Below are 15,736 nucleotides of genomic sequence, written 5' to 3'. Positions count from 1 at the left end.
CTTTTTCTGTAAAATTTGTTGTATAACATGATGTTTTGGTGCTTAATTTGTGAAATCATAACCTAATTTGATGTTTAATAGGCATTTCCTTAATGCTTCCTTATTAATCCAACATATTCACTTATCCAACGTTCTGCCGGCCCGTTTATGTTGGATAAGTGTGACTCTACTGTATTGAGGAATTGGTGGTAGTTAAGGTAAAGGGTAAAGGTTTTCCCCTGACATTAAGTCCATTATAAATGGGTTATATTGTTGTGTGGAAGGGCCTTGAGTCTACACTACCATATTATCTAGTCAAAATCAGATAATCAGTATTTTATAGGCAGTGTGGAAGTGGCCTAAGTGAGGCCTAACTCTGCCTGTCCCCTGGGCTGAGTGGGTTGCTAGGAGACCAAGTGGGCAGAGCTTAGCCTTCTAACTGGCAGCAATTGGATAAAAACAATTATTCCTCTCCCTCTAATTAGGACTTTAATTTTTCTTTTCTTTTTGTTGTATGAACGTAGAGGCATGGATGAGGGGTTGTGCTGCCAAGTTTAGTGTTTCTGGGATATGTAGTTTTGTTGTTTTGTCCTAGGCCGAAATTTCATTACCCTTTTATATATATAGATACAGAAATAATATAAAGGGACACAATGTCAGAATTTGCCTTTCAGTAAAATACTGTGTGGAAAAAGGGGGGCATGGACAAATGGGCAATGTGTGGATTGGGAGGAGACTAGTCCCAGCAGCCGTGATAATATATGAGGGTTATCCAGAAAGTTCATTACATTTTGGAATTAAAAATAAACAAAGTATAGGAGAAAACATTTATCATGTTCAGTTGAAAGCCAGACCCAAATACTAGTTCTCACCATAGTCCCCATTGAAATCTAGGCAGTTATCATAGCGATAAAGGTGTTTGGAAAGCCCCCCCCCCAACATTCCTGCCTGGCTTGCGTCCTGAACCAGGCTGGCTTCCCTTCCCTCAGCTGTGCATGTGCTGCGCTCAGCTTTCCCCACGATCTTCCTGGATCGCTCTTCTGTTTTGCAAATGCTTGCAAGGAAGGTTTTTTGGGACAGGAAAGGTGTGCTTCTTGCAAAACCTTAGAAGAGCGCCTTCGTTGCAATACAGTTAGGAATACAATGAGAACACAATGGAAGTATAGAACTGAGAATAGCAAGGACTTCCTTGTTCTGCGGCGAGCAACGCAATGGGCGCTGCTGCTACCGCCGCCGTCGGGAGAGCGCCCAGCAAAGGCTGCGCCCGAAGTGGCGGCTTCAAGGGCCTCCATTACAAACCAGCCCTGGCTGGTGGAGAACCAGTTTGAGCAGGTTTAGCTCAGAGAGTGTGTGTAGCTGACTGAGATACAGCCTGGAGACAAGATGGCTGCCTGCTCTCTGAGACTCTGATATTTCTGAGGCAATGAAGCAGATTTATGAACTTTAAAAGGACTGTTTATGACTCCTGATCTCTGTAAGCAATCAGAGAAACTATTGTAAATACCATTGCTCTGTTTACCTCTCAAAGTTAGTAAAGTCCCTGTGTTATTTGTTCTATAATTATGAGTGATGTGTATTTACTCTGCAGGGTGACTTTGGGTTCTCAGGCACACGTAAGAGCTTCCATTTAACATCTACAGTCTCGAGCAGATTTTCTTCTTGGTTGTGCCTTACATAAATTCTCTTTAGTCAGTATGGAATGGTAGCAACCACAACACTTCAACTTCCTTGAACTCTTAAATCTCTCCAAGCATTCCCTGTTGTGTTATAAATTATTTACATTGACCAACACACATTTTGGTCCCTCAAATATTAGACCTGTTTCTGGGTATATTTCACCTGTAGTTTCCAAAAATGGCACCAGATTTTCCCTATCACTTCTAGTTTTTGAGATACAGAACATTTGCCATATACCAGTTGGCATCTGCTCATCCATGGAAACCATGATAATCGTATCTAGGAAACTGATGTGGTTTATCAAATGCAATTTCCCCAAAATAACCCCATTAACAAGGCACTAAAAACCAAGGCAGTGTTACCTATACATTACATAGTGGAGATCTAAACATGTAATTAACGCTATCTTGATGTGCAGAACTGCCTACTTAGATCAGAGACATTTATTTCATCTATCTTGATACAACATTTTTGTGCCATCTGCTGGCTATTAAACACATTGTTCTAAGACTATACAGGTTAAGTTTCCCTTATCCAAAATACTTGGTACCAGAAGTCTTTGGATATTTGAATTGGATTTTGGGATATCTGTGTTTGCATATATGTATTTAATGAGATATCCCAGACATGGAATCTAAATCTAAACACAAAATTCATTTAAGTTTTATGTACACCTTTCACACATAGTCTGAATGCAGTTTTATACACAATAGTTTTAATAATTTTGTGTATGAAACAACATTTGTGTACTTTGAACTACCAGAAAACAAAAGTGTCGCTATTTCAGTTACCCATGTGAACAGTTTTGCAGTACTTTTGCAGTACTTTCAGAATTGTGGCTAAGGAATGCAAAAACTATAGAATTGAATTCTTATTTAAAACATAAATACTGTACTCTGTGAGGTGACTATAAATTTGGTCTAATCTACAGGTGTTCAAGTGAGAATTGGGAATCTAACTTGTAAAATTCTACACCCCATTAATTTTGTGAACACCATTTTATTCTTTCGAAATAATTACCTGATTTGTAGTAACCATCTGTGTAACTTTTGTCCATTTCATGCTAGATAGAACATGCAGAGGAATTTTCCATCCTTACATGTGCAGAATGCATATAGACTCTAATATTTACAAAGCTCATTATATCAAACAAGTTTAGCCTGGTTTAATATAGCATGTGGATACATGAACCCAACCAATATGTATTTTTGTTTGCCTCAATGAAGAGCCAATATGGTATACCCTGTTTTCCTGAAAATAAGACAGGGTCTTATATTAATTTTTGCTCCCAAAGATGCACTAGGTCTTATTTTCAGGGGATGTCTTATTTTTCCATGAAGAAGAGCTCACATTTATTGTTGAACAACAAAATGAACATTTATTATATACTGTAAAGTAATTGTAATCACAAACCAGCATAACCAGGCAAACTGTGAATCCTATCAAGAATTTCTTGTTACTACCATTATTTCCATGTTCAACAATCTATGGTACCTCTTGCAATTTCGGTTTCACAAGGTTTCCACGCTGATTTCTCTCTATTCTAGTTTCAATGTAGTCATGAATGATGAATAATATAATATACTATAATAATAATATGATAATATAATAATAATATAATGATATACAATATATTAATTAGATAATATAATAATAGGATATAATAATAATAATAGAATATGATAATAATATGGTATTAATAGGATAATATAATAATGGGATATAATAACAGAATAGCATAATAATATAATAATAGGATAATAGAATAATAGAATGGAATAGAATGATATAAAATATATTAATAGGATAATATAAAATGGAATATAATAATAATAAAAGAATATGCTAATAATGATAAAATAATAATATGATAATATAATTGAATAATAGTATAGAATATAATGATATAAAATATATTAATAGGATAATATAAAATGGAATATAATAATAACAGAATAATAATATAATAATATGAAAATATAATAGAATAATAATAGAATAATAATATAATGATATAATAATAATAGAAAAATATAATATAATGATATAAAATATATTAATAGGATAATATAATAATGGGATATAATAATAGTAACAGAATATGATGATAATAATATGGCAATAGAATAATAGTATAAAATAATCAGTTTCATGGCATAGGATAGGAATAAGGATGAGAGGAGAATCCCAATGCGTCCTGTACCTTTAAGAAACTGAAAAAGCAGGACGAGTGGAAAGCCCTCTTCCTTCCCTCCCTCCTTCCCTTGCCCTGGCTCCAGGAGCCAATCAGAAGCCTTGGGGGCGAAGCGAGCATGGCCAGGAAGCATGGCCTTGTCTCCGGAGGAAGAAACAGCAGCGCAGCAGCAGCCACGGAGGCTGGAGGGCAGGCAAGGCAAGGCCAGCAAGCACTTTCTCTCCCTCCCTCCCTCCCTCCGGTGTGTATGAGGAGTGCTGCTTTAGCCCTGCAGCCATGCTTCCCAATGGAAGCCTTAGTTGCTAGGTCTTACTTTCAGGGGAGGCCTTATATTTGGAAATCCCCCCAAACCCCTGCTAGGTCTTATTCTTTGGGGAGGTCTTATTTTCGGGGAAACACGGTAGTGGATTGAGCATTCAACCATGGCTCCGGAAACCAGGATACAATTCCTTGATTGACAAATCACACACTCTCATACCTAGAAAACCTCGTGACAGGGTCATCTGCAGGTCACCATAAGTCAGGAATGATTTGAAGGCACACAACATGGTACCCAAGTTTAAATATTTGAAATGCCATATTGAAAATATGTCGTATTTCTAAATGTAGCCTTATCAATAAATGAATGAACAAGTTTATTTTGTTATCCCTGTAGCTGAACAGTGATGAATGTCATAGATAAAGTGAAATAGCCAACTTGTAAACTAAAAAATATAGTCACATGGCATCAAGTTACATTACTATAAATTCATTGTGTTTAGGTTTTGCTTCAGTAATAATTGTAATGATTAAATGTTAGTGTTTCGTAGAACTTCGTGCTTATGTTAATATTTTCCCCACAATACTGGAAGTATAGTCTTCCACTTTAGCAGGTTTGAAATGTTTTCTTTCTAGAGATTCTGCGTTTAAACCTAATGAGTACAATAATCTGCACCTCAGTAGTATGATAATAATTTTTCCAGGAATTGTGAACAATGTGTCATTTTTTAACAATCAGCTAAAAATCTTGATCTTGACATAAACTCAATGAGGATCATGCTAGAATTTAGTCAAATTGTATAAATCGTTCTGTTATGGTGACAGAATTGACTTTTTGAGACTGATTGTCATATGTTAGTTAATAATAATAAAAAACTTTATTTATATCCCACTGTATCTCCCCGTGGGGATTCAGACCAATAAGAAACAGAAAATTCATATTGTTCTGCTTGCAATGACAGAATTCTAAGGATTATGTTTATCTCTTTTTGTATTATTGTTATAGATTCAGGGCTCTAATATTTATCCTTGTAGATAGTTGCAGTCGTAGATTTTGTTGGCTTTTGCAAGTTAGGAAGAGATTGAACTCTAATCCTGTATAACCATTTGTGGAATAATATTATTAGTCTAGAGTTTTCATCAACGCAATTTCAGAGTAATTACAATAGATGGGATGTCAGACTTTGGAATTTACTAGACAACGTCATTAACTTATTTAAGGAATTTATCCCCATGTTATGAGCAAGATAGGCTCTGCAGGTTTATTCCTAAATTAAATTTGCATGTAAGTCAGAACAGGTACATTTTAAAAATGTAATCCCAGCCAAAAAAAAAAATCTATTTTTGGATTTGGATAACATGGGGAAGGGTTAACAATACTGCCCCTGTTCAGAAGATTTCACTTCACTTTCTGTCCTTGTGATAATTGGGTGGAGACACCTTTCCCCCATGATAAATCTTTCAGGAGTGGATTTCCCTTCAGAGGGGAGATTTCTTTCACTTCCTATTATCTCACCCCTTAAGACTCATATCTTAAGTATGAGTCATTTGTAAGTAGGATGTTTGTAACTCAGGGACTGCTTGTATTGTTTTCCATAATATAAATCTAGGTTGTAATAGCAGATTGAAACCATGAGCCAACATAACTGCTAAACTGACTTCCTTTTAATTGCACTAAAATAACTAACTCCTTTATATTTTTATTTATTTCAGGAAGTATCTCTGTACCAATGAACTTATTTGAATTCTCCTACCAGTTTTTTTACACTCACCACTCTACTCCCCTTGCTTTCAGCTTGTACTGGTAATTTAACCCCATTGATACTATTTAACCAAGTTCCATAGTGTTTTAATTTATTTCAGTTAACTATTACATGAGCTTTAGGATAGCAATTTGTGTTTATTTGGCTGTGTATTCTTGTCTTTTGTTGTTGATATGGTCAGTGGACTAATCAATAAACAAATCTATCTATATATTTCAGAAAGTAATAAGACAGATATGAAATTTATGAAACTGTATTTCTTCCTAAGAATAAAGATAGCGACATATAATTTTCAGTATAACAAAGAAGAAGCACACAGAAATGGACATGTAAGCTGTTTTTATTAGATATAGAATCCATCATTAGAGACAGAACTAGAAAACCTGAAAAACTGAAGGGGGTTGCCATAATGAACATTTGAGTGGGCATCTATAGCTTTGATTGGTCTTTAGGAGAGGAAATTTCAGAGTTTCTTATCATGTTACCAAGTAAAGGAGCCCCCAGTGGTGCAATGGGTCAAACTCTTGTGCCAGCAGGGCTGCTGACTGAAAGGTCAGTGGTTCGAATTCAGGGAGTGGGGTAAGCTCCAGTCTGTCAGCTTTAGCTCCCCATGCAGGGACATGATGCCTTTCACAGGATGGTAAAACATCAAAAATCCAGGCATCCCCTGGGCACCGTCCATGCAGACGGCTAATTCTCTCACACCAGAAGTGACTTGCAGTTTCTCAAGTCGCTGCTGACATGAAAAAAAAATTAAGTGAAAAGCAGCACCAGCTGAAATTCCATCTTCATACTCTCAGCCCAAGAAAACCCTGTGATAAGTTTGTCTTAGGGTCACCATGAAACAGAAATGATTTGTAAACACATAACAAGAACAAATAGAACCATTAGAGAGTGCAGCTGTCATCTATCATGTTCATTGGCAACATTATTTATGTTTTTTTTCTCTTTTGCCGTATTCTAAACTGTTGTGATTGGAGGAGACAACAATTGTTCTAGCATTATGTCGGAATATATACACATATAAATAATATGCATATCGACATTTATTATACTTTCCCAGGCATCAAAATCAAGCTTTAATACAGTGGGATTTTTATCAGCAGCATGCTTTAACAGCTGTAAAGTGAGTTCCTTTTAATTTCTATTTCAGATCTTCTTGAGCTGCTCCAAGAAAGACTTCCAGTCAGGTGGTGTCAGAGGTAGCTTTATTTGGAAATGATTCCAAAACCTTTAAAATATGTAAAAATGAAATACGGTTAAACACAGAAGGACAGCAATGGCTAAATGCAACTTGGATTAATAAGGCTGCCATTGGTTTATTCAATTATATTGTTTTGAAATGAAAGGTTTGAGATAATGCATTTATATACCGCTGGGAAATTTATGAAGAAAATTTGCATATTCCCCTAAGTAACACCAAAATTTGGTATTTTGACTTCAGCTGAAAACATAAGAGTAAAGTGTTTTCAAAAGACAAAAAAAATCTGAAGGAAAAGGGCTGCCTCATACGGAACAAGCTGGCAAGGTTTTGGAAATGATGGATGACCCACCGTTTTCCCCCCACATGCTATACTTTTAAGAGATTTGGCTCCTTTTGCATTTTGAATATTAGGTAAAGGTAAAGGTTTTCCCCTGACATTAAGTCTAGTCGTGTTCGACTCTAGGGGTTGGTGCTCATCTCCATTTCTAAGCCAAAGAGCTGGCATTGTCTGTAGACCCCTCCAGGGTCATGTGACCGGCATGACTACATGCCATTACCTTCCTGCTGGAGCAGTACCTATTGATCTACTCATATTTGCATGTTTTCAAACTGCTAGGTTAGTAGAAGCTGGGGCTAACAGCATGAGCTCACCCTGCTCCCCGGATTCAAACTGCCGACCTTTTGGTCAGCAAGTTCCATAGCTCAGTGGTTTAACCCACTATGCCACCATGGCCTCCGGGTATAAAAACAATTATATTTTAATACAGTTGTTATGAATTCTAATTGTTACGATTGGTTACAAAAATTGTTGCAATACAGGTTTTTAGTCATAAGATGACTGGTTTCATATACAGTCTACCCTCCACTTTCATGGGAATTAGAGGAGCAGGATCCCTACATACATGGAAAAACCAAGAATAAATAAATCCTACCAAGACAAGTGGTAGTCCTATAACAGTAGTGAAGGCAAGCCTCAACTGACAGGTTTCTCTTCTTCATATCCTTCATATTCACTGTGACGGCGCGAGTGGCGCCATCTATATGTTGAACTATAAGTTGCAAGGTTTGAATTGTTGTATCATGCCTGATTTTGCCCTTACCCTGTAAATGTAGTTGGATTGGTTATTTATATCTGTCAATCAATGTTGTTTGTACCTGTTATATTGCTTACTCAGCAAAACTGTTTGGCTCCACCTCTTCCTGGAGTAGGACTGTGTTTCCTCCTTTTCATTCCACCAGCAAGCTCTCTACCAGATGGACGTGAGAGAGAGACTTGGCACTAAAAGCCCTTCAAAAGTTACCTCTCAGCATCAATTCTGAGGTTCTTACCCTTGGGACTCACACTTCATGTTCAGGGCCAACCTGAACAACGTTGAGGAGTCTCAAGCGCCTTCACATCAGTCCTTTGGCAACAGAGGAAGACTCTTGTCTTCAGATATAGGACATTGGACTGAGGCTGAGTTTGCTCCGGCATTCACAGCCAGAGAAAGAGGGATCTAGAAGGCTCCACGGACTTAAACAATCAAAGACTGTAATGTATATTTTCTTTTACCCCCTTTGTGAACAATAAACCCAGTTTTTGAGTTATCTACAGTGTTTGGTCCTTGGGAGTTCCAGTTTCCCTAAAGGAGGGCAAGAAGCAATCCCCTGGAGAAAGATGTCACGTCCATGCCTCTTTCACTAAGAGTACAGCCCCAGGCGCGACGGCACATTCACCACAATAGATGAATAATCCACACAGCCATGCTTCCTGCTCTTCTCTCAGCCAAGGAATAGAATGGAGACTTTTTCTCTCTCTCACTGAGAGTACATTTATACTTTTAAAGTAATGCAGTTCAGTACCATGTTAACTGCCATGGATCAATGGTATGGAATCTGAGAAAGGTGCTACATCAAATTACAACTGCAATGTGTTGTCGAAGGCTTTCATGGCTGGAATTACTGGGATGCTGTGAGTTTTCTGGGCTGTGTGGCCATGTTCCTGAAGCATTCTCTCCTGACGTTTCGCCTGCATCTATGGCAGGCATCCTCAGAGGATGTGCTGGAAACTAGTCAAGTGGGGTTTATATATCTGTGGAATATTCAGGGTAGGAGAAAGAACTCCTGTATGTTGTAGGCAGGTGTAAATGTTTCAATTGGCCACCGTGATTAGCATTGAATAACCTTTCAGTTTAAAGGTCTGACTGTTTACTGCCTGAAGGAATCCTTGTGGGAGGTGTTAGCTGGCCCTGATTGATTCATGTCTGGAATTCCCCAGTTTTCAAACTGTTATTCTTTATTTACTGTTCTGATTTTAGAGATTTTTAAATACTGGTAGCCAGATTTTGTTAATTTTCATAATTTCCTTCTTTCTGTTGAAATTGTCCACATTCTTATGGATTTCAATGGCTTCTCTGTGTATTCTGTGTACAACTGCAATGATTCTATAGCATTTAATCATGGCAGTTAAAATGGTGTCAAACTGCACTCACTCTATAGTGTAGATGTACCCTGAGAGAGTGTTTTGGCCTTCAACTCCCAGAAATCCTAACAGCTGGTAAACTGGCTGGTATTTCTGGGAGTTGTAGACCAAAACACCTGGAGATCCACAGGTTGAGGACCACTGCTCTACAAGAATGTTAAACTGAGGTTAATTAGAGAAAGAGAAGTGGGGGCAAGTGGAAGGAAGAGAGATTGCAGATGGAGCAACATCAGTTCCTCTTTACCTTCTTCCTCACTCGCCCCAGCCTTCTTCTAGCTGGCCTTGATTTAACATCATTGGTGGGGCAGAAGTGGCAGAGAGTTGTGCAACCTGTGAGCTGTGGTGGGTGGCTACAGGAATGTGCATGGGCAGATCGAGGCAAACAAAGTAAGCCGGGCAGGTAAGGAGCAAGCAGGTGAAAAGCAGGCAGAAGCCACCTTAGTGGTGGACTGCAAGCACCATCAGCTGGAGGGGATTGTTGGCAGCAAATAAGATGGAGAGGAAAAGGAAGGTGAAAATAAAAATGACAACACTGCGGAGATTTGTGTAGCAATATTGTTGTCCTAGAAAATGGAGTTGGGCAAGCTTGGAAAGACAAATAAACAAATCTGCAAAACTGAAGCCTGTGTAAGTTGAAGTTCAAAGCATGCTTTGGAATAAGATAAGTATTGCAAGTGGATCTATGTTCAAAAGCACCAGTTTAGTGATTTATACACAGAGATGTACTTTCAGGGGAAATTTAAAAAGAAAATTAGATGTTATAGAATCACAGAGTTGGAAGAGACCTTGTGGGCCACCTAGTCCAATCCCCTTCCAAGAAGCAGGAAAATCGCATTCAAAGCACCCCCAACAGATGGCCATCCAGCCTCTGCTCAAAAGCCTCTAAAGAAGGATCCTCCACCACACTCTGGGGCAGAGAGTTCCACTGCTGAACAGCTCTCACAGTGAGGAAGTTCTTCCTAATGTTCAGCTGGAATCTCCTTTCCTGTAGTTTGAAGCCATTGCTCCGCACCCTAATCTCCTGGGCAGCAGAAAACAAGCTTGCTCCCTCCTCCCTATGACTTCCCCTCCCTATGACTTCTTTGCACTTCATTTTTTCCTGCCTAAGTGGAATATCTTGCATTTGTCCCTGTTGAACTTCATTTTGTTAGTTTTGGCCTATCTCTCTAATCTGTTAAGATCAGAGAGATCTGTTATGACAACCAGCACTTTATATATCAACAATAAAAATCATGAGCTTACTGATGGTGATATATGTCAGGGTCACGTCGTAGCCGAGTTTGGAACCCTATGTAGAGGTCATCCCAAAGCAATCCATGCTTCACTACATGCCTCATGACACTGACTCGAACTTTGATCTGTAGTAAAAATAATGAAATAATGAAACAATTAATCCACTAAAAACAACAGTTGGGATCCAAAGATATGGTTTTTGCTCTATTTTGCCTGTATCACAAACTAGTTTTCAGTGTTAAAAGGTGCCTTTTTAGCTGATGTACAAATAAAACAATTCACCCAGCGGGGAATGTTCAAACCATACTGATCTTGAAAACAGGATGTCCTTGTTTTTCAGGTTTAGAATTTATTTTGGGTTGTTGTGTGGTTTCTGGGCTGTATGGCTGTGTTCTAGCAGCATTTTCTCCTGATGTTTCACCTGCATCTGTGTCTGGCATCTTCAAAGGATCTGATGGAAGTAAAGCAAGTGGAGTATATATACCTGTGAAATGTCCAAGGTGGGAGAAATGAACCATTTGTTGAACAAGTGTAAAGGGTACAATTAGCAAGCTAGATTTGTATGTGAGTAACCATGAAGATAGCATAGACATTTAGTGAGGGCATCTGCATAGAAGAAGCTTTGCCATTGTTCCCTTTGAATTGTTTGCTGCCTAGGGACATCCTTTGTCTGGATGGTGTTCACAAGCTCTTCAAAGGGTTGTCCCTTTGGCCAGGCTACTTCTAAGCAGATGCCCTCATTATTTCACTATGTGATCTTCATGGTTACTCACATGCTAATGGGTGGATCCCATTCAACACATACAAATCTAACTTGCTAACCACACATTTTACACTTGTTCAATAGAAAATGGTTTATTTCTCGCACCCTGGACATTCCATATATACTCCACTTGCTTCACTATCATCAGATCCTATGAAGATGCCAGCCACAGATGTTGGCATTTTGGAGAACTAAGCACCGACTCTTGGTGACCTCACGGACCAGCCCACGCCAGAGCTCCCTGTCAGCCATCGCCACCCCCAGCTCCTTCAAGGTCAAGCCAGCCCCTTCAAGAATACTGTTCATTCATCTTGCCCTTGGTCGGCCCTCTTCCATTTTCCTTTTTGTTTTCCCCAGCATCATTCTCTTCTCCAAGCTTTCCTGTCTTCTCATGATGTGGCCAAAGTACTTCATCTTTGCCTCTAATATCCTTCTCTCCAGTGAGCGGTTGGGCATTATTTCCTGGGGTATAGACTGGTTGGATCTTCTTGCAGTCCAAGAGACTCTCAGAATTTTCCTTTAACACCACAGTTCAAAAGCGTCTAACTTCCTTCACTCAGCCTTCCTTATGGTTCAGCTCCCGCATTCATAGGTTACTACAGGGAATACCATTGCTTTAACTATGTGGGCCTTCATTGCCAGTGTGATGTCTCTACTCTTCACTATTTTATCAAGGTTGGCCATTGCTCTCTTCCCAAGAAGTAAACGTCTTCTGATTTCCTGGCTGCAGTCTGCATCTGCAGTGATCTTCCCACCTATAAATACAACGTCTGTCACTGCCTCCATGTTTTCTTCCTCTATTTGCTAGTCATCAATCAGTCTAGTTGCCATAATCTTGGTTTTCTTGATGTTTAACTGTAACCCAGCTTTTGCACTTTCTTCTTTCACCTTGGTGATAAGACTCCTCAGCTCTTCCTCACTTTCAGCCATCAGAGTGGTATCATCTGCATACCTAAGGTTGTTAATGTTTCTTCCAGAAATTTTAACTCCAGCCTTGGATTTGTCAAGCCCCGCACGTCACATGATGTGTTCTGCATACAAGTTGAATAAGTAGGGTGAGAGTATGCAGCCCTGCCGTACTCCTTTCCCAATCTTGAACCAGTCTGTTGTTTCATGGTCTGTTCTTACTGTTGCTACTTGGTCATTATACAGATTCTAACAAGTATCCACAAATGGAATAATAACAATATATCAGATATCATTAAACATTGTATTATGTACAATAAATGAATATAAATGTCAGATAAATGGTTACAAAACACAATCAAACTGTTGCATTCACAGTATGATGAATGATAATTGAATTCACAGTGGAGTAAACTTTCTTGTTTATTATCTTGATTCTTCGTAAAAGATGAGTAGACCCCTGATCCACAACCGGTTTTGACTACCTATAGTCTTCATTTGGTTGTAGGGTCTGCAAGTATTGGGTAACATTAATACAATTGTACAAAGTGTTTTCTGGCCTAGTAAAATGGAGTACTATCAATACATACTACTTTTGTTATTTAGTTCAAACAATTCAAGAATGTAATCAATGAACTGTAAAGTCTTTTATAGACATCGTGGAACCTAATGGGTTAGTGGCTTACAAGTTGTTATCTTGATACATTAAACACAGTGTGGATAAAATTAAAATCCTGGTGTGTCACTCACCAAGTTCCAATGTTTTCTCACTGTTTTTATTGCATGTTTGGATAGATTGGTCAGTTATTCTGTTATCTCTAGGTTTAGAATTATCCTTTAATAAACCTAGAGATAACTCAATAGTATGGCCTCTCACACTGACCATTCTATCCAAAAATGCTGTTGTGATGGAGTCTTCAAGTAGAGATACTACTAGTTGTGTTAGAAGAGGCAGGAAAACTACTCGTGAGCAAGACTCCGATGAGGAGCAACAAAGGAAGAGAATCCGGGAAATACTTATGGAGCCCACTGATGATGATTCCTTTGAGGGTTTTGAAGGGGATTACGGGGCTGGGAGTCAGGAGGATGGGATATCGGACTCTGGGAGTGAAGAGATGGGTTGGACTAAGGTTCAAGAGATCCAGGATGTTTGTGAGGAACCCACAAGCAGTGGTACATCTGAGGGATGGCACAGCGAAGATACAGGTGGACTGGCTGGAGAGATTGTAGAAGGGCAGCAGCTGGAGGTGGATTTGGTGGGGCGTTGGGCGACTCCAGCTCCGATGAGGATTTGCGGCAACAAGGTTCAGCTGTGGATAGGGTGTTAGCTGGCTCAAGTTCTGAGGAGAACTTGTAAATAAAAGTAAGTTTGTTGCTAATTGTTTGCACGATCTCTTCGCTCGTCGGGGGAGGCCCTCCTCTCGCTTCCACCACCCTCGCAGTCGCTGTTGGTGGGGACGAGAGAGAGGGCCTTCTCCGTTGTGGCCCCCCGGCTCTGGAACTCGCTCCCCAGGGAGATTAGGCAGGCCCCCACCCTCCTTTCCTTTCGGAAGAGCCTGAAAACCTGGCTCTTCCAGAAGGCCTTTGATGATTGACCCTTGTAGGATCGACTTACTTGCCTACTAAGCAATAGACCCTCAGGTATGTTTTTTCAGGATACACTTAGTACTTTAATTACTACATCTGCTGTGTAATTACCCCTCCCTGATGACTTGACATTTTTTCTGCACCTTGGCCCAGATCTTTTGATCCAATCTCATGATTTTAACATCATTTTGTATATTGACCTTTTATGATTGTTTTATCCATGTTGATGTTTTATTGTTGGCTGATTTGTTTATTGTTCTTGTTTTGATTTTGTGCTGTTGCGTCCGGGCATGGCCCCATGTAAGCCACCCCGAGTCCCTTCGGGGAGATGGGGCGGGGTATAAGAATAAAGTTATTATTATTATTGTTATTATTATTATTATTATTATTAATATAACCTTGCAATTGGCAAGGTGTTTGTTGGGCGTTTTCGGGATCTCTGTTTCAGAAGACGTATTTGGAAGATTGCTTTGGGACCTGCCGGCTTGCCTCCATCACTTTGGTTCTTTGTGTTGATCTTGGACTGGAATTCTGTGATTGAGACTTCTCCCTAATGATGCGGATTGGAACTCAGTGCCTGTGACTTCTCCCTAACGACGTGGACTGGAACTCGGTGCTTGTGACGACTCCCTAACGACGCGGACCGGACGTGGCGGCTGTGACTTCTCCTTTACGATGTGGTTTGGCTTCCCGACAACGTTCTGGGGCACGGTGTGCCCGCTGGTCGCTGTGGGTTGTTGCTGGTTGCTTTCTCCCGTTTGCTAAGCTCCAACAAGTAGGTGGAGCGAGTTTCCAGTCTTTTCGGCGTAGTTTGTTTTAATCCGGATTATTTCCCAGGATAATCCAGATTATATCCCGAGTTCGGTTTTTTTGAGTTCTTTTTGGACATTGTTATTTCACACTGAAGAGAAAGTGTTTTGAGCCCTTTTTTGGTGGTTTTCTAGGCTCTTTTTGTGTTGTTTCGCAATAAACTGAGTTATTTACATTGGCTGGCATCTGACTCGTAACACATGCAATAAAAACAGTGAGAAAACATTGGAATTTGGTGAGTGACATACCAGGATGTGAGACTCTCCCTTTTATTGCCCATAGGAGAACGTAAAACATCAGAGATATTTTAATGCATTCTGATATAAATCTGAAACAACATTCCATAAAATCTACTCTGGTGGGTAACTTTGCATGTCAACACTGCTCCATATGCCCACACTTTGTACAGGCCAAGTTCTTCAAGAATCATTACACTAATTTTGAATACAAAATACATCATTTTGCTACTTGTACCACTAAATGGGTTATTTATGCCATCACTTGTTCATGTCCGTTAATGTATATTGGACAGACAGGCAGGAAAATCAAACTTTGAATTATAGAACATAAAAGCAAGATCAGAAACCATTCTATCGATTCTATTTTTTACAAACATTGTACTATAGCCCTGAGTCACTTCAGGTCCAGATTCTAGAAGTTGTCACACCTTCTAAAGGTATTGATTTTCAGACCAAATTATTACAACGTGAATCATTTTGGATTTTCACTCTCCAGACAGAATTCCCTAAAGGTTTGAATGATAGCAACTCTTCTGACTGTTTTTTATAAATTTGTTGTATATCTTTAAATATGACTCATAAGTCAATGCTACACATTGCATAATAGAATATCTGTGTGAGATTCTTTGCTATTTAAACAATAGGTTGAGCCATTTAGGCTC

The 15,736-nt window shown here is 39.2% G+C and overlaps 1 protein-coding gene and 1 long non-coding RNA gene across 4 annotated transcripts in view; one reads left to right on the top strand and one right to left on the bottom strand.

Moving 5' to 3' along the window:
- Positions 1-3,636: 3,636 nt before the first annotated feature.
- Positions 3,637-10,157, top strand: LOC134298960 (uncharacterized). Its single transcript, XR_010006093.1, has 3 exons — positions 3,637-4,091; positions 5,822-5,912; positions 7,025-10,157. It is a non-coding gene; the product is annotated as an uncharacterized LOC134298960 (long non-coding RNA).
- LOC100560576 (cytidine monophosphate-N-acetylneuraminic acid hydroxylase) overlaps positions 6,196-15,736 on the bottom strand; it is a 47,777-nt gene continuing 38,236 nt past the window's right edge. For all 3 annotated transcript variants that reach the window (XM_016992970.2, XM_062980637.1, XM_062980636.1), the window contains 2 exons: positions 10,779-10,894; positions 6,196-7,102 (listed from right to left, as the gene is read on the bottom strand). In XM_016992970.2, the coding sequence (XP_016848459.2) occupies positions 7,021-7,102; positions 10,779-10,894 (198 nt within the window). In that variant the 3' untranslated portion in view covers positions 6,196-7,020. The remainder of the gene's footprint in view (positions 7,103-10,778; positions 10,895-15,736) is intronic.

The sequence above is a fragment of the Anolis carolinensis genome, chromosome 4 (assembly GCF_035594765.1).
Source record: "Anolis carolinensis isolate JA03-04 chromosome 4, rAnoCar3.1.pri, whole genome shotgun sequence".
In the NCBI taxonomy this organism is placed as follows: domain Eukaryota; kingdom Metazoa; phylum Chordata; class Lepidosauria; order Squamata; family Dactyloidae; genus Anolis; species Anolis carolinensis.
Note: the sequence above shows the minus strand (reverse complement) of the source record. Positions and strands in the feature narration are given on the sequence as shown.